The 22,201-nt window shown below is 52.0% G+C and overlaps 1 protein-coding gene across 2 annotated transcripts; it reads right to left on the bottom strand.

The window, feature by feature from the left end:
* Positions 1 to 512: 512 nt before the first annotated feature.
* ISX (intestine specific homeobox) lies at positions 513 to 21,690 on the bottom strand. Of its 2 annotated transcripts, none has more exons than XM_042947658.1 (4): positions 20,803 to 21,690; positions 4,618 to 4,769; positions 2,618 to 2,731; positions 513 to 1,084 (listed from the first exon to the last, which is right to left on the bottom strand). In XM_042947658.1, the coding sequence occupies exons 1-4, from the start codon at positions 20,993 to 20,995 to the stop codon at positions 980 to 982; spliced, it is 564 nt and encodes a 187-aa protein (XP_042803592.1). In that variant the 5' UTR covers positions 20,996 to 21,690; the 3' UTR covers positions 513 to 979. The 2 variants fall into 2 exon arrangements, with proteins under 2 accessions (XP_042803592.1, XP_042803591.1); XM_042947657.1 differs by having other exon boundaries at positions 1,071 to 1,493.
* Positions 21,691 to 22,201: the final 511 nt, after the last annotated feature.

Here is a 22,201-nt window from a genome sequence, read left to right as displayed (position 1 = left end):
GCACAGCAAGGCATGTCTCAGCAGTACTTGGGCCCAAGGGAAGCTCGGGGAGGGGGTATGGCCTCTCTGTGAGTCAGAATGGCAAACTCCAGGTCTGAGACCCAAGCAGCCCCTTTCCTGATGGGATCGGGGGACAACACCATCCCCCATAGGAGGCCCAGCCCTCACACTTGGCAAAGCACTTCCACTCTATTTCAGAGACTCCCGATTGCTCTTTGAGGTAGGCCAGGTGGGGCTTACTGTCTCCGTTTTAGAGATGTGAAAACTGAGGCTCTGACAGGGCACGTCATTTGCCCAAGGTCTCCCTGCAAGGAAACAGCAGAGGCTCTGACAGGGCACGTCATTTGCCCAAGGTCTCCCTGCAAGGAAACAGCAAAGTCTGCAGGCTCATCACAACGGAGCGAGGCTGGCCTTCCAGCTGGGTCCCTTAGGCTAGTCCTGGGACATAGACTCTGCAAAGAGCTTACTGCCATATTCTTTATTCAGACCGGAAGTACAACATTCCTCCCCAGTCCAGCAGAATAACCAAAGACACTCAATTCTATTTTAAATTAACAACAACAACAACAACAACAACAACCTTCCCCTGCATTTCTCTCCCACTTCGTACATTCACATCAAAGCCGTACAGAATTTGCTGGGCATGGGCCAACTGCAAGGTCACTGAGTGCATGCCCTGCTTTGCCGGGGAAGCTCAGCACAATCTCTTTGGCCAACCTGGACTGAGCTCCCGGGGGCAGAGCCTCAGTTGTTCGCGTCTAGATAGATCCAGTTCTGTTTGTGGAGAACTCAGTAGGTGCTCAATAAATGTGTCATGAATGAATGAACAAACACCTCCCCCTTGGCCTGCTGTATGCCTCTATTCTCACGACGGCTCAACCTCACCACAGGAAGAGCCAGAAGGACCCTCGAAAGTCTTCTTGTCCAACTGCCTCATGTTATAGATGAGGTCCAGAGGGGGTGAGTAACCAGCTGGAGGTCACAGCGAGTTAGAGGAGACACAAGCACAAGTGGACGCTCTCCTTGTTCCAGAGCTCATCTCGGACTCTCCCACGGCCTCTGTCTTCTGAGCCAGGAGGGCAACCTTGGGAGCAGAGGCGAGAGCTCCCGTATTGGTCATCTTGCCGTGGAGTCCGACACAACCTTCCACGGGGCGTGCTCAGGGAAGGCCCCCCAGGGGCCTGGGCCCCCTCCTGCCAGATGTCTTCACCTGGAGAGGAGAGCGGCACCACTGGAGAGAGGTTTCTTGGTCCCTACGTCGACGTGGCACAGGGGCTGCCCCATTTGGGGTTGGCAGGTGGAAGGAAGCACAGTGCAGGGAAGCAGGTGTGCTGGATGAGAGGGCCTGGGGGAGGCTGTGTCTCCCACAGGTGGCACGGGAGGAGGGTGGTCTGGCCAGGGAACCACGCAGACGCCGGCCGGCCTAGAGCCGGTGGATAACACCCCATGGGAGGAGCCAGCCCGGGCAGAGCAGAGGGCGACCTCATGGGGCCCTGTCGAAAGGGGAAGGTCAGGAGAGAGAAGTGAGTCCTAAGCTTCACCAGAGGCTTCACCCTCCACTTCCCGACCTTTTCCCCAGGACTTGGGCAGCTCAGGGCAGGCAGGGGACCGTCTTGGGGAGAAACGTGTGCCCTGGGGGCCGGGAGATCTGGTTCCTAATCCTGGCATTTACAGGAATCACTTGATGTGAAAAAAGTCACTTTGCTTCTCAGTGCCCAGTTTCTGCATCAGCAGAAAGTGGATAAATAAATCCTTCCTTGCAGTGTCACTGTGGGCACGCACAGACCTCTAACCACTATTTTGTGTCCTGCTGGCCCCCCGCTGTTCAGCATCTGGTACACACTCCAAGGTGTGCGGGCTCCACAGACAGCTCATACTCGGGGCACACGGCCCAGGTGCCGAGGCTTTTCACGTCTCAGTAATTTCACCCTCATTGAACTACTATTTTCTCCGAGGGGCGAAGTGACTCTTCTAGGCCATGCTGTTGCTAAGTGCAGAGGCTGAGATTTGAACCCGTGCAGTCTGACTCCACAGCCTTCCTGCTCAATGTCCGTGCACTGCCCCCTTACTCCCTGCCTGTTTCTTGAACTGTGAAGTTCTACACAATAATACAAGCCAGTCCCCGGAGGAAGGAGAGGCACTGGGATTGTCACTCAGTGGTTGAGGACATGGGGACAGAGACGGGCAGTGACTTGTCCCAGGTCACACAGACCTCTGGGGCATTCTTGGCCACGCTGTCTCTGGAAGAGTTCCCCTTGTACTCTTTAAAAAATTTTTAAAAAAATATTTATTTATTCTTGAGAGGCAGAGCGTGAGCAGAGGAGGGGCAGAGAGAGAGAGGGAGACACAGAATCCAAAGCAGGCTCCAGGCCCTGAGCTGTCAGCATAGCCCCCGATGCGGGGTTTGAACCCACCACCTGCAAGATCATGACCTGAGCTGAAGTCAGTTGCTTAACTGACTGAGCCACCCAGGTGCTGGTCCCCCTTTGCACTCTTTACTGTAGACAGAGCCACCCCCCTCCACCCCTTGGGGTTCTCACTTCTGGGTCTGGGTGGGATGTTTGCAGACAATGCCCCCCCCCCCCCCCAGCGCCCCCTTGGTGCCTTAGCCACTCACCACCACGTCCAGGTATGTGGTCAGGGCCAAGCCGGCCTCATTTAGCTGCTTCGGGGCCCCAGGGCTGCCGGACTTCTGCTTCCTCCACTTAGCGCGCTGGTTCTGGAACCAGATCTGGGATAGGAGAGAGAGAGAGGACAGAGATTAGCAGCAAGTACCTCCCTAAAAACCGTAACTGGCACTTCACAGTCTAGAAAGCTCCATGGCTTCAGGATTTCCTTGGCCCTGGAGGTCTGCCCTCTAAGAGGGGCCCGGGGATCACAACCTTCAGTTCCTGCGGGGCGGGGGTCTCGTGCGCCCGGAAAGCAGCTGGATGCCATGTGGCTGGGAGCGGTGGGGTCTGTGGCCAACGGGGCCTAAAGGGCGTGGCTCCTCAGCTTTAGCCCATGGTCACCCTGTAGAAATGTGAGGCTGGGCATTACAGGCCCAGGCCAATATCTAAGGCAGAAATCTCGGTTTTTATGTGAAAGCGTTGAGATGTAAAACACTGTGCAGATCAAATAAAACTCATCTGTGGGCTGTTTCCTGCTGGCAGACCATCAGCTTGCCACCCCTGTGGGCCCCTCGGCATCTGTAGATTGACTATCGGCAGCTCCCTGTATTCACAAGGACACTGACTGCCCCTGACACGTGGGCATTTGTACTTGGCCACTCTGCTGAGACAGCCCCTGAATTCCGGGCTTTATGGCAGTTTGGGGGGGGGGGGTGGCTAAATCCACTTAGCTGGTGACTGATTCTAAATGGGAGGAAAAAGGGAGAAGTCTAGAATGGGGGTGGTCCTTAGCCAGGAGAAAAGTCTGCTGGGATAAAATTGAGAGTAAACTGTTGATCTGGGCCCTGACTCAGATTTTGAATTTGGAACGAATCCATTCAAAATTTAAAAAAAAGTGATGCAGAGTAGAGCGAGCCAACAGCGTAACAACTGGATTTGGATTTGCTAGAGTGGCGCTTGCAAAACTGGGGGTGTCCAAAGAGGGTGGACACACCCCTGCTGAGTGACAAGGGGCCACTGTATCTCCAGCCACAGAAGGAGCCACGGACACTCCGAGGTGAAGAAATGACGGATTCTAGATTAGGCAGTTGGCATTTATTTCTAAAAATTTTTTAATAAGTTTATTTATTTATTTTGAGAGAGAGTACAAGCAGTGGAGGGCCAGAGAAAGAGGGAGAGAGAGAGAGAGAGAGAGAGAGAGAATGCCAAGCAGGCTCTGCACTGACAGTGCTGAGTCCTAGGCAGGGCTTGAACTCACAAACCATGAGATTATGACCTGAGTCTGAGCGGAGACCAAGACTCAGACGCTTAACCGACTGAGCCTCCCCGGTGCCCCTAGGCAGTTGGACTTAAACCAGGTCTTGGACCACTTCTCTCTGTGCTGCCTTCACAGTGATACCCATGTGGTCTAGTCAAGGGTTAGCAAACTAAGGCCTGAAGGATCAATCTGGCCTTCCTACCTGCTTTTGCATGGCCCGTGAGCTAAGAATGGCTTTCACGCTCTTAAGTTGTCGGGAAAAAAAGATAAAAAGAAGAAACATGTTTGTGACACATGCGGATTATACGAAATTCAGATTGTAGAGTTCGTCAACGAAGTTTTAGACAGTGACTCTATGGCCCCACAAAGCCCAACATAATTACCATCTGGCCTTTTATAGGAAAAGTTTGATGACCACTGGTCTAGGTTGTCTATTTTGGGAATGAGGCCTCCTGGTGAGTGATGTTCTGGAACTACAGCCAAAAGGAGAGGGAAGACGTGGAAGCAGATATCGGTGGCCACCACTGATGCCACCTCGCTCCATTTCCACCCCTCAAAGAGAGAAACCATCTTGTAACTGCGGTGACCTCATTTCCTGGAAATACTATTTGGCAAATGTGACTGTATTCAAGGGATAAAGGCAATGGAGAATTTCAGATGGGCCAGCCCCGGTGGGTCCATGATACACGGGGTCTCACCCATGGCCCCCAAGGCATTGAGGCTGGAGGCTGAGGATGGGGACAGCTGTACCTGCACCCGAGCTTCTGGGAGTTTGATCCTGGCTGCCAGCTGGTTGCGGATGTGGACGTCTGGGTAGTGGGTGAAGTGAAAGATCTTCTCCAGCTCGTGCAGCTGCTCGGTGGTGAAGGTTGTTCGGACTCTCCGCTTGCTCTTTCTTTCCTCTGGATGGGAGAGGGTTCAAGCTGGGTTAGCGATCTTATGGTTAGCACCCTGGTGAGGCTTTTGTGTTGCCTGGTGTCACTCTTTCAGCCCCTGCTGTCCATTGCAGAGTCTTGGCCACTGGCTCCTCTGCCTGGAGTTTTACAGTGTTCTCTCTCTCTCTTTTTTAATGTTTATTTATTTTTGAGAGAGAGAGACAGAGCATGAACGGGGGAGGGGCAGAGAGAGAGAGAGAGAGAGAGAGAGAGAGACGCAGAATCAGAAGCAGGCTCCAGGCCCCGAGCTGTCAGCACGGAGCCTGACACGGGGCGTGAACTCACAAACTGCGAGATCGTGACCTGAGCTGAAGTCAGACGCTTAACCCACTGAACCACCCAGGCGCCCCTCCAGTGTTCTCTTTCCTAGAGATCTTGACCCTAGGTTGACCTCTCCAAATCCATCCTGAGCAGTGAGGTCAAGATAACTTTCTAGAAAGTCCTCTGATCATCCTTTTTGTTGCTCAGATGCCTTCAATGATGTGTCCTTGTCTACAACAGGGCATGGAAAACTGTAGCTTGAGTGTCAAATCTGGCCCACTGTTTGTTTTTGTAAATAAAGTTTTATTGGAACACAGACCTCCCATTGCTTTATGCATTGTCTATGGCTGCTTTTGCAAGCAGCCTTGAGTAGTTGCAACAGAGACCATATGGTCTGCAAAGCCTAAAATAGTTACTGTCTGGCCCTTTACAGGAAAACCTTGCCAGCCTTGGTCTAGAAAATAAAGACTGAACTCCACAGCCGTTAGTCCCTTATAACCTGTTTCCAATCCAGTTGTCCAAACGGTCTGGCCTCAAGTCCACTCAGGGCTGGCTACAGCATTTGTGGGGCCTAATGAAAAATGAAAATGTGGGTTCTCTTGTTCAAAAAGCAGGAAAAAAGCTATTTCCTTTCTTCTGCAGTCTCTCTCTTGATCTGTCATGTGGTGGTGGTTGTTGTTTGCTTGTTTTTTCCCCCTAATTTGCTGTTTTATTTATTTATTTATTTATTTATTTATTTATTTATTTTATTAAAAATTTTTTTTAAACGTTTATTCATTATTGAGAGACAGAGAGAGACAGAGCATGAGCAGGGGAGGGGTAGAGAGAGAGGGAGACACAGAATCCAAAGCAGGCTCCAGGCTCCGAGCTGTCAGCACAGAGCCCGATGCGGGGCTCAAATTCACGAACAGCGAGATTGTGACCTGAGCTGAAGTTGGACGCCCAACCGACTGAGCCACCCAGGCATCCCTCTAATTTTCTGTTTAAGGTCAGGCTCTCTTGAACACAAGGATACTAATAGGGTGAGTGTGGATCCTCACAGGGACCCAGGGCCCTTTGACTTGGCACCTGGGTGCATGCACCTGACCTTGACCCTTCTGCGATCCATACCCTGACAGCCCTCGCATCCCTGGAACTGCATAGGATAGAGGAGGCAGTTGTCATTGGCTAAGGATGAAGAAACAGGTGGTCTGTAAGAGGGACATCGAGGGCTGAGTCAAGGCTCGAGGGCCTTAGTGCACGCTCCGTGGTCCCACTGAACTTCACTTACAAAACAGATTGACACGTAAAATGATGAAGACTTTCAAGATGACCATAAGCATTAAGCCCCGTGTGCCAGGCCTCTGTCTGTGTGCAGTACCCTGGACAACTGCACTGGTCTCACCCACGTCTGTGGAGCCAGGCCTGAGCATGTGTGTGTGATGGGAATCAGGCATTCTACTGGGACCTGTTACCTTTGAGATGTCTATTGGCTATTCAAAAAATGTGTCCAGGGGCACCTGGGTGGCTCATTTGGTTAAGCGTCTGATTTTGGTTCAGGTCATGATCTCATGGTCTGTGGGTTCAAGCCCTGAATCAGGCTCTGTGCTAACAGCTCAGAGCCTGGAGTCTGCTTCGGATTCTGTGTCTCCGTCTCTCTCTGCCCTCCCCAGCTTACACTCTGTCTGTCTCTCAGAAATAAATATACATTAAAAAAATTAAAAACAAAACAACCCCCCCTAACCCCCCAAAATAAAAAGGACACGATAACATCATGAGAAGCCCCCAGTAAACGTTCTCCAGCAAATCTCTATGTCAGCCTGCTTTTTGGGGAACCTGACCTGAGCCAGAGGAAGCTCAGACACAAGCAGTGCCCAAGAAAACATGGTAGAAGAGAGGCTTGGAAAGAAAGGAGTGGTCATTGAAATTAAAAAATTAAAAACCAGAGAGGATGAAGAGGAAGAAAAGCCAGAAAATATCAGTGTGTTTATTGAACACCTATTGTGTGCCAGGTGTGGTGCTGGACCCTGCCCTTGGCCTGCGTGCATGCATGTATTTTAGCCTCCCTTGTTCCGAGGTGGATTTGTGGCATGTGGTTCTGAGTCTGGTGTTTGGGAGGACGTCGAGGACCACGGGAAGACCACCTGGTTAGAATTACTACGGCAGAAGCCAAGGAAAGAGGAGCCATGTTGGCATTGCCCCCAAACACACCCAGTGTGGTGCCTGAGGCTTCGTGGAGACTCTGACAAATACATGTTGAATTAAAGTGGATGGAGATGTGAGTGGTTGGGAAAAAGAGGAGACAGTGAGTATAAGAATTTATGGCTCGAGAAGGTGCTAGAAGGGGAGAAGGGAGGCTGGGGAGAAGTTTCAGAGAGCAGCCTGGAGCATGTCTGAAGTCCGAGAAGGAGAAATTGAGGCGGAGCGAGAGAGGGCTCTGAAGGGGTGGCGGATGGGGCAGCTGCGGGACAGACTGGTCCGAGACGCTCACTACACAGGCGAGGGCGATCGGGTGCTGGAGTGAGTGGTTCAGGACGGATGGCAGGAAGTCAGGTCGCCAGCAGAGAATGAGGGAGTGAGGGTTAGGCCGGGAGGGATGGCCAAGGGCTTTGGGACAGCTGTTCTGGAGAAGGGCCGGGGAAGCGAGACGAGTAAGGAAGATCGTCCACCGGAAGCCTTCCCTGTACCTCCAGACTGGGGCGAGGGTCACAGATGGTGGAGGCAGGGCCGAACCAGGTGGCAGAGGCTTTGTCTTCCTGACCACGCATGTCTGAGACTAGGGCTGCGATTCTGGCTTTACTTGGGACAAAGTCCACATGATATAATTTTAGGAATTGTAGGAAAGGTACAAACCGCCTCTCCAAATCCCCTCCGCTTTTGGGGGCTGATGGCTGATGTCGCAGGTCAGATGGGACGATGCAAAAGGAGGGTGGGGATCTGAAATCCTGCAGAGGCCTCCTTTCTCCCACCCAGTTCACTTTCTTTTTCTGTCCAAATAAGAGGTAAAACCGCTACAGATGAGGAATTGGAGCAGACCCTGGGTGAGGAGTGGATTTTCACTTGTGATGGTTTAACAACTGAAGTGTGTGTGTGTGTGTGTGTGTGTGTGTGTGTGTGTGTGTGTTATTCGTCCTGCTATCATTTGCTAGAAGGAAACCCACTGAACTGGATGTCGGGAGACCTGAGCTCTGTTCCTGAACTCTATAACTTGGGCCACAGTTTATTTCCTCTCTGGGCCTCAGTCTCCCCATCTGTGGAATGGAGGAGGAGGGCAGGCCAAATCCACCCTGACAATCTGTAATTCTCTTTCCCTTCATGTGGAGGCCGGGTGGCTTATAACACCTTGCCTCGGGCTGGCCTGGGGGACCAATTTGCTGGTGGAAGGTGAGGGCCCGAGGGGAGAGATTTCTGCGGATGCCAACTCTATTGGCTGAAGCTGTTTCTACATCTCTGGGATTAACCAGGCCCAGGTGCTTCTGTTGTAGAAATGGCATCTCATAGTCTGCCTTTGGTCTCACCCCTCTCTCTTATCCCTTCAGCTTGTTGATAATCGCCCTCAAAGGACTTTAACTCATTTTACTGACTTGGGAGCTTCTTGGGAATCGCAGACAACGAGGTCTCAAACACTATCACCCGCTAAGCAAGCTCTAGCTACTAACTACTAACCACCTGATCGGACCTGATCTCTCTCCCTCTCTAGCCCCTTTCCCTCCCCAAGCCTACTTTCTTTTAAAAAATTTAAAAGAGAGATTAATTCTACATTTAGAGCCAGTAGTGTTTAAGGGATAGAGCTGCATCCAATCAGAATTGATGCAGAGAGAGAGATGGCCAGTGGCAATCATTGCTGAATCTTACTGAATATCCCCTCTGTGCCTAGTATCGTGGAGGCACCGGGGGCCTGTCTGCAGGAGTGCAAAAGTGGACAAGCCATGCTCACAGTATCATATTCATTCCTTCATGAGGTCAGCATCTTAGGTGATAGTGATGCTGTGCAGCTCTAAAGGGCATTGCAAAAAACAATTCACAGGATGGAAGATTCCAGGTTGCCTGCGCAAACTTTGGCATCCAGGACAGTATGGAGTTGGCATCCTTCTGGGAGTCTAGAAGGGAGGATTCTAGACAGAGGGTGCAGAACCAGAACTTGGGGAAACAGGTGCCACAGAGAACAGAGGGTTAGGAACAGATGCAGACAATGACAATAAGAAGCCACCTCCTCCTTTCTCCCCAGAAGGAAACTCAGGCAAACAGGGGCTCATGACTAAGAACACTCCTTAATAGAATAATATTTTCAGCACTTCCATTTGTGGAACTAAGGGAACAACTGTTAAGATACATATGGCTTTTCCCTATTTTGGGCAGGACTGGAGGGCATAATTTGGAGGTGGAGTGAAGAAGGAAAGGATCTACCTCTTCTCTGCATGATAAATGCCCTCTGACTTGGTGGAGAGGGGGCTGCCTGGCAAATTACCGGCCAGTTAGAAAAATTTGTTTTTGTATCCAGAGCTAATTTTTTTCAATTGAATTGAATTTTTTGAATTAGCTCAGGATAGATGTTTGTCTCTGAGAGATAATGATAATGATGTTGATAATGATGATGGTGATGATGGTGGTGATGATGGTGGTGATGATGGTGGTGATGATGATGGTGATGATGGTGGTGATGATGATGGTGATGATGGTGGTGATGATGATGGTGATGATGATGATGATGATGATGGTGATGATGGTGATGATGATGGTGATGGTGATGATGATGGTGATGATGATGATGGTGATGATGGTGATGATGATGGTGGTGATGATGATGATGGTGGTGATGATGGTAATGGTGATGGTGATGATAATGAATGTGTGTGTATGTCCAATGGCTGTAATCACTTCTCCAGGAAATAAACAGATATGCCACAAATCCACACTGGTGGGGAGATGGAGGCTGAGCCCTGAATCCACCAGCCTTCAGGACTGAGAGTGCCAAAGCTTTCCCCCCAAGACTGACTGTGGGTTCTTGGGGTGCAAATAGTCAACACTGATATTCCCCCAGACCTTCTTGGGACATTATCTGAGACTGAATGGCCTCAAATTGGAGGGCTGTAAAAAGGAATGGTAAGGTCAGAGGGGTCCTGGAGCTCAGATCACTCCCAGTGAATGGGGCTCCCTGATGTCTAACTTGTGAGACCTGACCAGAAGAGTAGGTTGGGGAGAGAAAGACAAACTTGGACCTGGCATCAGGGAAATAAGGTTTGGATCAGAGGCGAGACTTTGTTAAAAGTTTAGCTGCTTAGATCTGCACCGTTCAATATGGTAGCTACTATCTCCATGTGGCTATTTTATTTTTATTTATTTATTTAAAAAAATTTTTAGTCTTTATTTAGTTTTGAGAGAGAGAGAGAGAGAGAGAGAGACAGCCTGGTTTAGTTGGTTAAACGTCCAACTTCAGCCCAGGTCATGATCTCACGGTTGGTGACTTCGAGTCCCACATCTGGCTCAGTGCTGACAGTGCACAGCCAGCTTGGGATTCTCTGTCTCCCTCTCTCTCTGTCCCTATCCCACTCGCACTGCCTCTGTCTCTCTCAAAATAAGTAAATAAACTTAAAAAAATTTTTTTTAAAAAGAAGGAACTTCATTAAACAGGAAGCTGGAAATAGGAGCTCAGTGTGGATGTGGCCCATGTACTGCATAAACCTCTTGATCATCAGGAAGGCCTGGGATGTCCTGGGCAACCCCTCAGTGAGGATGATGGGGGTGCTGGGTCCTCTTTCCCAGGAGCACTGGATTGGGAGTGAGAAAATCCTTGAGCCCCTGGCAGCATCTTGGCAGAGATGCCTCGGAGTCTGGTGCCACTGTGTAGCCCACCCACTGCGGCTGGCCAAGGGCACCGGGGCAGGGCAGGGGGTGGGCAGGGAGAGGGTAGAGGAAGGTGGAGGGGACTGCCTCCTCCTTTTGAGTTGCTCCTCTCCCTGTTATTAATTGTGTGCGCTGTGAATCACACTTCAGTGGGTCTTCAAAGAGAACGAGTCAGCAGAACTTAATTAAACCTGAGCCGTTTAGCACATCGATCATACGAAATACACAATTTACACAGGTGATTAGGCCACCTAATTATCAACCGATGTTCCTCTGCGCTCGGCTCCCTCCCCTGATTGCTCCTTCTCTGCGGTCTGCTAATTGGCCCTGGCTGCTCAGCTAAAGACCCTGGGGGGCTTTGCCACTGCCCAGAAGTCTCCGGAAATGGGCCCTGTCCTTGTCTTCCTAAGACAATGGATGCGGGGGGCATAGAGGAGATGAGGGGCACCCTTTGGAGCTCTCTTGCGAGCTGGAGACCCCTCGTGGACATGACGGGAGGGGTGCAGGGCAGACCTGGGCTGGTCTTTTCTGTCCAGTCTGGTCGTGGACTTCCTATAGTTCCCTTGTGCCCACAGCATATAAGGCAAACTCCTTGGCACGGCATTCAAGGCTCTTCACGTTCTCCCTTTCCAGAATCATCTGCTTTCTCCCCAATCCCTATTTCCATGATTTCACTCCCACCTGATCATTTCTAGACTCCACACACTGGCCGTGCCCTTTTAGTCTCCAGGTGCTTCGTCTCACTGCTCCCTCTGCCTGGAATGCCGGTCTTCTTCGTTTGCCTAGTGAACTCCTACTCATCCGTCAAAGCGCGAATCAATCAAATATTTCCTTTTCTCCAAGGTCTGTTGTGAATCTCTGTAGAAACACAACAGCTCTTTTTCAAAAATAAAATGTAAGAGCACTTTTGGCTTGCACCATCCGCCTCCGTATTTGCAAGAACAAAAAATCTCTCTTAGTCTTTCTCTCTGTCATTACATATCTATCAAAACGTTACTGGTGGTTAATACTGGGTGATGAGAGGGTAGAATTATAAGTACATTTTTTAACCTTCTTTTTTTCCTATAATATACATGGATTACTTGTATAAATAAACAACAGCACAGAAAATAAAGCCAGCGTGGGAAGAGATGAGAATAAAAAAAACCACTAAGGGAAACAATTTCGAGAAGACCGCTGAAAAGCCCCCCGGCAGAGGGTTTGCTGACCTGCCCCCAGGGATGACGGGGTTCATGCTCTCTCCCAGCAGAAGAGGATTGTTATTTTCCATGTGCACGGCCTCATTTTCATAATGTATCCTATGTACACACACACACACACACACACACACACACTCACTCCCCCCACTTTTTGTTTGTATATCTTTTTTCTTTTTCTAATAGCAGGTCTACCCTTTGTTTAAAGGGAATTGTACACACACACACACACACACACTCACTCCCCCCACTTTTTGTTTGTATATCTTTTTTCTTTTTCTAATAGCAGGTGTACCCTTTGTTTAAAGGGAATTGTATGTGGAGCCCCACAAAACAAATGGTGGAGCTCTCTTACTGACGTGCAGGGGGCCCTGGAGGGAAGCTTGCTCAGTCTCCCCTTCATCCCCCGCAGCTCCGGCCGTGCATCCTGGTGGAAGCCTGCAATTCCCCCAAACGCGGGTTTTAAAAATGCCGATGTGCATAAATAAAGGCCAAAGGTCTTGGCTTAGTGCACTTGACCTTCAGTCTCCTCATTTCACTCATCCCTTCCACTGTTCCGGGAGTTTTAGATGCCCAGCCACACTGGATTTCTTTGTGGCTCGAAAGGAATATGCCTTTTTATCCCTCAGGGCATCCCTGCACATGCTTCTGTGTGCCTGGTCCTCTCCCCTTCTCTGCCTGGCTCCACCTCAGAGGACACCTCCTCTCTGAAGCCTTCCTGGAGGGTCTCAAACACAGTTCATTATTCCCCTCCTCTGTGTTCTTGGAACACTTTGTCAGGTTCCCGTGCTCTATCTATGTTGTGACAACGTGAGTCTCGTGACCGCATGTGTAGGACTGGTGAGGCCAAAACATGGGGCGTGGGGTGGGGTGGGCACAGAGAACTGGGACAGGGGCTGATTTCACTTATTTATTTTTAAAGTTTATTTGTTTTGAGAGAGAGAGAGAGAGAGCGCAGGGGAGAGGCAGAGAGCAAATCTCCAGCAGGGTCTGTACTGTCAGTGCATGGAGCCCGATGTGGGCCTGATGCAGGGCTCTGTCCCACCAACTGTGAGGTTACGACCTGAGCAGAGCCCAAGAGTCAGATGCTCAACCCACTGAGCCACCCAGGCTTTCCTGATTTCACGGGCTTTTAGAGTGTATGCATGTGTGTTCTCCTGTCCTGCCCCTACTCCTCTCCAGTCTACACTTGTGGGAACAGACATCACAGGGTATGAATCTGGAGGACGTTTCATGGTGTGACACAGGAAGTGTCACAGAACTGGTTCCCGGGTGATGGGGGAATCCATATTTAGTTTCCTTCCTGCCTGGAATTGAGGAGGAAGTTACCCGTTCTCTTTGTGGCCAACCCAAGCACAGGCATGCAGAGTGCTTAGATTAGAGGTATCCAAAGCCCTGTAAACAGGGGGAAGAGCTGTTTCTGGCCCCCAAATGGCTTAACAACTGCCAGGTTAACAGCTGGTTATGCAGAACACCTGGGGAAGTGAGCCTCATTAGGGACACACCTTTGATGAAACAACAGAAAACAAAGCAAACGCTTTGACATTTCCATATCTGGAGACTGAAGATACCAAAGAAGACTTAGAAGGACCCTGAAATCAGAAGCCATCATCCCAGCATGGAACAGTGTGAGAGAAGAAGAGGACCAGCACCAAGAAGACTCCCGGCGGGGCCCCCACACATCCCCCTCTGGCCATGGTTGATGGGTTTGGGAGTGGGCATCTCACTCAGGCTTGGCCAACAGGTCCCTCCTCTGGGGCTCTTGGACTTGGGACTTTAGAGAGCTTGAGAGAAGTTCCTGGAGGGTGATGGAAACCTTGGTGTTATTGGGAGTCATCTGGAGGGAGGAAAGTTGAGCCGCATGCAGACAGAGGCAGCTGGAGAGACCTGATGGTGTTGATTCTGGCTCCCATTTTGGCTGATGCCTGCTTATGATCCTGCCCTTCCCGTAGCTTGGTTTGAGAAGACTGCTTCATGTTCTCCAAGGCAACTCATTTCCTTTTCTGTTTCAGCTAACCTGAGATGGTCTTTGCCTGTTGGAACCCAAGAGTTCTCATGACTATTGGTCATTGCACCTTTTCCTGACTAAGACCCTAGAATGCCTCTTCATTCTTTTTCGGATTCAAAGCAAAAATAAGAATCCCCACCATGCCCTGTATGGCCCGGTGCGGCTTGGCTCCTTTCTTGCTTTCGGACCTCATCTTGCCTCCCTTGAACAAGTCCCTGTCTTTGGTGTTTTCTCTGCATGGAGTTGGGGGGATCCACATTTCTCCCCACTCAGCCTTCGGACTGCAGCTCAACCACGATGTCCTCTGGAAGCCCTCGCTGGCAGACCAAACCTCTCTTGACATAGGCCCTCTACCATGTCACCTTCTCCCCGGCACTTGACCACAGTTGTCATTGAACTTTCACTTGTGATTATCGGATGGCTGTTTGTTGCCCCTGCTACACTAGATGCTACGTGAGGGCAGAGGCCGAGCTTAACGTTTTGTTCCCACATTGTCCCCACTCCCAGCTAAGGTAGGTGTGCAAATTCTTGGACGCTTCTCGCTTGGAATTCTTTCCTCCTTGAGTGTGGCCCAACTCAACGACTCACAGAGCCAATGGAATGCTGTGGGAATGCGGCTAGGAGGTTTCTCATGATGGGTCATAAAAGGATGCAGCTTCCACCTGACTCTCTCCCTTTGGGATTGCTCGCTCTGAGAGAAGCCACCGCCATCTTGTGAGGACATTCTAGTGGCACGGGGAGAGCCCTGCGTGGGGAGAAACTGAGGTCTCCTCCTCAGCCAGCTGAACTGTCACCAACTCACCAGCCACGGAGTAACTACCTTGGAAGCCAATCTTTTATTCTGATCCAGCCCTCAGGTGACTGCCCCACACAACATCTTAACTGCAGTCCCACGAAGGACCCGGAGCCAGAGTTACTCAGTGAAATCACTCCCAAATTCCGGATCCACGGAATCTGAGTCAGACAATTCATGTTAATTGTTATTTGAAGCCACTGAGTTTTGGGATAATTCGTTTTGCCGCCATAGATATGCCTGCCACTCAGTCGATTTCGGTGGCTCTTTGTTGCGTGCCCGGATGAGGAATACAATGGATAAATCAAATTTAAATGACGACCAATGTTTTCTGTGCCCTCTGTCTCCTCTGATTTCTCCTGGCTCTGATAGTCTGGGCCCTATTATTATAGTAATGTTGTCAATGCCCTGCTTGTATCCCTCAGACCTTTCTGTGCTCCAGATCAATGCCCTACTGCCAGGATATGTATTTCTGAGCTAAAAAGCCCAGAGAATTCTGAGGAGTATATTTGCTTCATTTCCTAAAGGATTTAAACTTCAGTTTCCCACAGTGGCCACTGGCTTAATCACACACCCTTTGATCACCGCCCTCCCTTCCTTGTGTTATTTCACTACCTCCGTGCTGGTGTCTGTGCATGTCCCAAATAAACCACTTGTGCTCAAATCCTTTCCTTCCGGTCTGCTTTTTGGAGGGGGGGAGGCTCCAGAGAGACAATGCTTTTCTGTAAGCTGTGACCAAGCCTTGTTCTTCCTTGAACTCCCACAGGGTTTAAGATTCAGCCAGGTTCTTGATTCTAGAATCAGCCTCCAGGTGCCCTATGGGAATATCTCCAGGGTCTTGTTAGGCTGTGGCTCTGGAGGCAGGGACTGAGAGGGGGGTTCCGGCAGAGAGAGACCAAAACCACACTTATCCTGGGGACATCCAAGCTTTTAGCTCTGGGCTCCTGCCCCGCTGCTGTCTGCTCTGATGGGAGTCTCTAGGTCTACCTGTCTGGGAGCAGCTCATGATGAGCTGCGATGAGGCGATGAGACACCCGCAGGGCTGACCACAGTCCCAGCCAGGATTCCTAATTCCCAGGACCAGGGGCGGAGCACTGCCAGTTGCCTTGGGTTCCAGGCATTGGTGGGGGGAGATGCAGGGAGGGGTGGGGAGGTGGGGAGAGGGGGAAGAGGAGGGGGAGGAGGGAGACAGGGAAGAGAGAAGAGAGAGAGGAAAACCAGGGGCTCCTTCAGACTTTTGACCTCCAGCACTGTAAGAATCAGTTTCTGTTTTAAGCCACTCATTTTATGGCAGTTTGTTACAACAGGACCTGGCGAGGAAGAGGGCAGGGAGGGGAACAGAAAGAAGAGGAAAAGGAGGTAGACGCGGAGGAGGAGCTGTGGCTTCTGAAGGGCCAAAGTTTGGAGACATTTACATTTTTTTTTTTTTACATTTATTTATTTTTGTCGGGGGGTGGGGGCAGACTGCAAGTGGGGAGGGGTAGAGAGAGAAGGAGACACAGAATCAGGAGCAGGCTCCAGGCTCCGAGCTGTCAGCACAGAGCCCGACACGGGGCTCGAACCCATGAACCGTGAGATCGTCACGTGAGCCGAAGTCGGAAGTCGGGAGTTGGGAGTTTAAGCCACCCAGGCTCCCCAAGGTTTGGAGACATTTAAAGGGCAGGAAAGATTGTGTGCCTGGAGGGTAGAGATCAGGGAGGGGGATGGGGCTGAGCGGGTGGGGGAAGGGCAGGAGAGGCTGAGCTTAGGCACCAGAGTCTGCGAAGGACTTTGAATGTCACAGACTGGGTCTGACAAACTATAGCCAATCTGGCCCTCTGCCTGGCTTTATAAATAAAGTTGTGTGGGAACACCAACATACCCACTCATTCACACATTGTCTGCTATTTAGCTGTGAGGGCGGAGTCCAAGTGGCCCTTTGCTGGCCGCTGCTCTAGGGTTCCCTCGCATCCCGAGGATTCCACCTGCCCCCGGCCAGATCCGCCACAGAAGCGCTGCCCCGAGGGGGTGTCACCAGGACTCTCCAGCTGCGGATCCCACCCCCGCTGCAGGGGCACGGTCACCAGAGCTGGCCTTGTTCACTCTCCAGTCCCCAGCCTGGCCCAGAGTAAGCACTCAGCAGTCGGCCACCAAGTGACTGGATGGGGACAAAGCTGTGTCCCCCTTCTCCCAGACGCCAGGCCGGAAGCCTGGCACTGGTTACCCACTGGGGTGGCCTCTTCCTTACCTTCTTTTTCCCTTTGCTCCGGGGCATCACAGTCTCCCTACAAAGGGTCATCAGTGGCATAGATGACCTCTCTCTTCCCTGAGTCTGAGCTTCTAGTACAAAGTGGTTTCCTGCTGCCTGGGCCCCTCTTGACTTTGGAGGGTCCTGGGCTTCAGGGGGCCAGTCTCTTTCCGGAGTGAGCAGGCAGCTGGGCTCAGCATTCTTTCAAGTAGGGAGACCCTCCGGGATATTTCCGTTGGCTTGAGACCGGGGAGGGTCTGAGCCCGAGTTTATGAGGGTCGCTGCCATGAGAGGAGCGGGAGGCAGAGCACTGGCCCTGGCCTGGATGTCTGAGTCGGCCCCGTGCTTGCACATAACATATTGGCTTTGTAGCTTGAACCAGCCATTTTGCGTCCCTGGGCCTCAGCCTCCTCGAAGAGTGGTCCTTGGACCACCTACATCAGAGTCATTTGGGAGAGCTTGCTAGAATGAGGATTCCCGGGGCACCTGGGTGGCTCGGTCTGTTGAGTGTCCTACTCTTGATTTCAGCTCAGGTCATGATCTCACAGTTCGTGGGATTGGGCCCTGCGTCAGATTCTGCGCTGACAGCACAGAGCCTGCTTGGGATTCTCTCGCTCCTTTTTTCTCTGCCCCTCCCCCACTGGCATGTGCACACACTGTCTCTCAAAAAAGTAAATAAACTTTAGAATGTAGATTCCTGTTCTGCCCCTCGCCCCGCCCCTCCGCCCTGTCTCTCAAAAAATAAATAAACATTAAAAAAAAAGGGCGGGGTGGGGGGCGCCTGGGTGGCTCAGTCAGTTGAGCCTCCAACTTTGGCTCAGGTCACGATCTCATGGCTCACGAGTTCGAGCCCCATGTCGGGCTCTGCCCGGAGCCTGTTTCAGATTTAGTGTCTCTGTCTCTCTCTGCCCCTCCCCTACTCAGGCTCTGTCTCTCTCTCTCTCTCTCTCAAAAATAAAAAAGCATTAAAAAAAAAAAGAATGCAGATTCCCGGGCACCACGCTAGACCCAGAGGCAGAGTCTGGGGATGTTGGGACTGTAGTGCTGCATGTTTCCAAGCTGTCTGGGTATTTGGGACAGAGAGGTCATGCTTGCCAGGCCACGTCCGTGAGTCACTCTGTGAACCCCTTTAAGTGTTAAGCTTATTTCTGTGTTTTTATTACTGGGGTGGGGGGCCGTGGATGCACCATCTCCGGTGCCTTCCATTATCTGAGGGCTCCCGCGTGCTGGAGGGAAAGCAGGACAGAGAGGCGGAGAGGCATTAGCAGCAGTGACAAGCACCCAGTGGGGACGGGGCCCTGTGAAGGCGGGAGAGGCGGAGGCTGCCGAGGCCATTTGCCCTCTTGCCTGCCCAGTTACCCTGCTCCCGCCTGGCATGGACACCCCCCACCCCCGCCACTCCCCTCTGCAGGGAGGAAGCTTCTGCCACAGAAAATGACCCCAGGTGACACCACCGAGGCTTTCTAGTGACCAGTTTGTGGAGGCATCGGTCATCACACACGTCGGAGCTGGGAGGGATCTTAAGAACATTCTAATCCTGCTCTTCCACGTTACAGATGGGGAAATGGAGACTCAGGAAGGGGAACAGCTTGCCTGAGGTCCTCCTGTGAATTAGCACCAGCCGGGGGCTCGGAGGCCAGACTCCTGGAGTCCCAGCTCCCCATCCTCCTGGCCTAACCTCTCACAGACTCCAGCTCGTTTGCAATTTCTCCAAGTTACTTTTGTAGTTTCTGACATGTTGGCATCCTGTCTGTATTATTATTTGTCAAGCATTTTCCCAAATAGGCTTTTTGTTTTACCTACACAAATAAATCCATTTTAACAGGAAACCTCACAGCATGACCATAAATGGATGACCGGTATCCTGTGTTGTGAGTAGAAGGTGCACGTAGGAATCCTTACAGAACTCTTGACGTAAATAATCTCGGTCTGTGTAGTCCTCAAACTCATTTCCAAAACCACCAGCGGGACCTTCTCTAGTCTTTTGGAGATGCTCGATGCCAGTGTAGCGGGAGATGTATAGATTTAAGCCACGTTCAGGAATGATCTAGACTGGATGGTCTCAGGCCACCAGGGTGCAATTCTGTTGCTAACTAACCAGGTCACTTGTGCAGGTGACTTCTCTTCATCGTTCTATCATCTGTAAGGTGGGCCTCACAACTGTTGCAATTCCATGGGGGACGGGGAGGGGAGTGCCGTGAGGGCCATAGGGCACTACTCTTGTGACGACTGCTATCTTGGCAAACCCTTACTAGAGGGTCTGCTCTGGGTCCAACAGGATAGCTGACATGGGGCATGCTGGCATCTTCAAGGGGAGGTTTAGAAGGAGTGGGTCCCTTTTTGCCATCAGCCATTATCAGGCCAGGGGGAGGGAAGCTGCTCTGAGAGGGGGGCTCTGGCCTCTCCTCCCTCTCTCCCCTCCCCCACTTATCTTTTCCTCTCATTAGGACAGAGGGCAGTGGTGGATTTTATGTGGCTGCAGCAAGCCAGACTCAGGTTAGACTCCCAGAACTGTTTCTAATGCTCATTGAGTTCACTGGAAGATTTTAGTGAGCTTCCAGAAAGGAAGCTGGGGACTCTCTCCTATTGATTGACTCAGCCCGGGAAAACCCGCCAGCTTCCCCAGGGACGGGCAGCCCTCCAGGGTCTTCTCCTTGCCTGAGGTTGAGCACAAGCCCCTTTTGGGAGGCTGAACTTGGGTGAGACAGCAGGGCTCGGTGATGGTAGGAAAAGGCACTGTGGGCTCCTCTGAGCTGCCCTTTGGGCCTTTCCTTGGATTAAGAAGGTAGAAAGAGGAAAGAACTGGGAAGCTCGTGAGTGAGATACTCCAGTGTCACCAACTACCAGGCTCCAGCAGACCCTTGTGACATCCCTGGCTCCCTCTCTCTTCCCTCACTCAACCGGTTTCTGGAGGGTAAGGCTGAGGCCAGAGTGGAAGGGACTTTACTGAGGTCACGAAGCAGGGTAGGCTGGAGAGTGACCAGAGCATTCCTGACCCCCAGCAGGTGCATGTGTCCACCTCAATGCCCTTCCTCAAACCGGCTCTCAAGAAGGGCTTTGAGATCTGCCCTGTCATTGTGGTTTGGGGGACATGCCCTGGGGTGGGCCGCTGGCCTGGGACGGTGATCAGGATGGGCAGATCCCAGGCTAAGCTTCAGCCACGGAAAGACACATCGGCTGAACTCTGCTTACAAAGAACAACGTGTCAGACTGAGCAGGTGTTGGGGACAGCCATGACCGACCGGTTCCTGCTCTCAGATCTTCCGCTCACTGGCTGCGTAGCCTGGGGACAGACACCATCACCTCTTCCCTTTCACAGGTGAGTTTCCTCACCTGTCAAGTGATGATAATCGTGCGTTTCTACTGAAACGAAAGAGGGGACTCTAGGGCAGCAGCCGCTGCAGCGGAAATGCTGTAGAGGTAAATGGGACCTGGCATTCTCAGCTGTGGCCTGCTTGCAGGAACAAGCCCCGCGTCCCTGCATCCTGCAACGAATGGAGCCTTCCTTGGCGTCTGCATCTGGAAAACCTCAGTCCTGGCGAGGCAGAAGGGTATTTAAGGCCCAACATCTGACCTCTCTTGGAATTTTGGGGTCCTCTCTTCTATTGATACGGAGCAGCTTTTGCTCTGCCTGAGCCCTGCTGGCTCTTGGGGACCTGGGAATGGAAAAGAAATGACCAGAAGACACTTACCCTGGGGCTGGGCCTTCAGGGGCCCCTCCGGCCCGGAGCTTGGAGCTGCTGCTTGTCTGGTGCCCTGTCCACCTGCCCCTTCCGGCCTGACCACATGGCTTTTCTCTGTGGGCCTCTTTAAGATCTCCTCGATGGAGAAGGACAGCCCCAGCTTCTTTGGGGCCCCACAGCGCCCTGAGTTCTTCCTCTCCATACCCCGCAGAGGACAGGGCTAGCCTTGGCGCACTCTGTGAGAGGCAGAGGGACAGAAGGGGACCTTGTGTGCGTCCAGGGCGACAATGGTGGAGGGTGGCGTACTTCCTCCCCTGAAACTCCTGTAATAATCAAAAGGGCAAGCAGAGGTGGAGGACGGGGCTCCTCAGGTCAGATGATCCAAGCACGATTCTGTCTCCATGGGGACTTCCACGGGCTCCTTTCAAACACCCCTGGGATCAAGGAGGCAGGTCACATTGGGAGAGCTGGAACAGGCTGTACCCCATGCCCGTGGGCCCAGAGCTCCCGCAGGCTTGATGTCAAAGGAGTCACCATTGCCAGGCTGGGTTCAGTTGTACTGCAAAAGGTCTTCTCTGGGGTGGTCGCTTTCAAAATCCCCAGGCTGGGTCAGGGTCCCTGAGGTCCCCGTCAGTGGGGAGTAAGGCAAAAAGCTAGAAGGAAGGTGGAGCCAGCTCCCAACGACCCAGAGGCAATGTGTCCACCTTTGCCTTTTCTCTGGCTTCTGGCCCTTTCCTGCCGGCTCTGGGCAGCCTCTGGCAGGCTGGAGTGCCACCGTTGGGCCCCAGGTGGCCAACTCAGATCCAGGCCACCCTACAGCTTGAGAGGTATTCCCAGGAACCCTCTTGGACTTCTAGTTCTGCTGCTTCTGGACTCCAGAATAGGCTTTCTGGCACATCTGTGCTTCTGTCCGGCAGGTGGAGACTTAGGAAGGGGATGTCTGGACCACCGCAGGCTGGCTCTCTGGGACGGATCTGGACTGAGTGCAGGGGTCTCTGGCCTTCCTTCCACTCCCTCCCTGGCCTCACTTTGCAAGCCTCTCCAGAGGCTCCTGGCCCAGGGTGCCTCTCCCTTCCTTTCGATGTCCTTTCTGCTTTTTCCTGACTTACATGCCCCTTCCCTGTCTCCGGAGACAGCACGGAGGGAACGCTTTCTGTCTGTCCCGTAAACTGTTGGCTGGGAGCTGACAAGGCACCCATCTGTCCTTCCTGGGAATTCTACTCCCAATTTCTGTGTAACTAGGGAGGAGGGGGCAGTAAAACAGCTGATAAGAGAAGAAACTCTCCACCCTCCTCAAGCCTGGCGATGCAGGTGTTGGGGGAGGGGACCCTGAGGCAGTGATGCAGGTGTTGGGGGAGGGGGCCCTGAGGCAGCGTGTTGTGTTGCTGAAGGATGGGAAGCAGGGCCC

The sequence above is a fragment of the Panthera leo genome, chromosome B4 (assembly GCF_018350215.1).
Source record: "Panthera leo isolate Ple1 chromosome B4, P.leo_Ple1_pat1.1, whole genome shotgun sequence".
In the NCBI taxonomy this organism is placed as follows: Eukaryota; Metazoa; Chordata; class Mammalia; order Carnivora; family Felidae; genus Panthera; species Panthera leo.
The sequence above is the reverse complement of the archived record's forward strand: the minus strand, read 5'-3'. Positions and strand labels throughout refer to the sequence as shown.

Excerpts from the sequence above, each read along its gene's own strand:
- ISX (XM_042947657.1), bottom strand. The coding sequence starts at position 20,995 with ATGGAGAGGAAGAACTCAGGGCGCTGTGGGGCCCCAAAGAAGCTGGGG. Across the intron at positions 4,770-20,802 it reads CCTGAAGGCCCAGCCCCAGG|AGGAAAGAAAGAGCAAGCGG; the intron begins GTAAGTGTCTTC and ends TCTCCCATCCAG. Across the intron at positions 2,732-4,617 it reads TCCCAGAAGCTCGGGTGCAG|ATCTGGTTCCAGAACCAGCG; the intron begins GTACAGCTGTCC and ends CTCCTATCCCAG.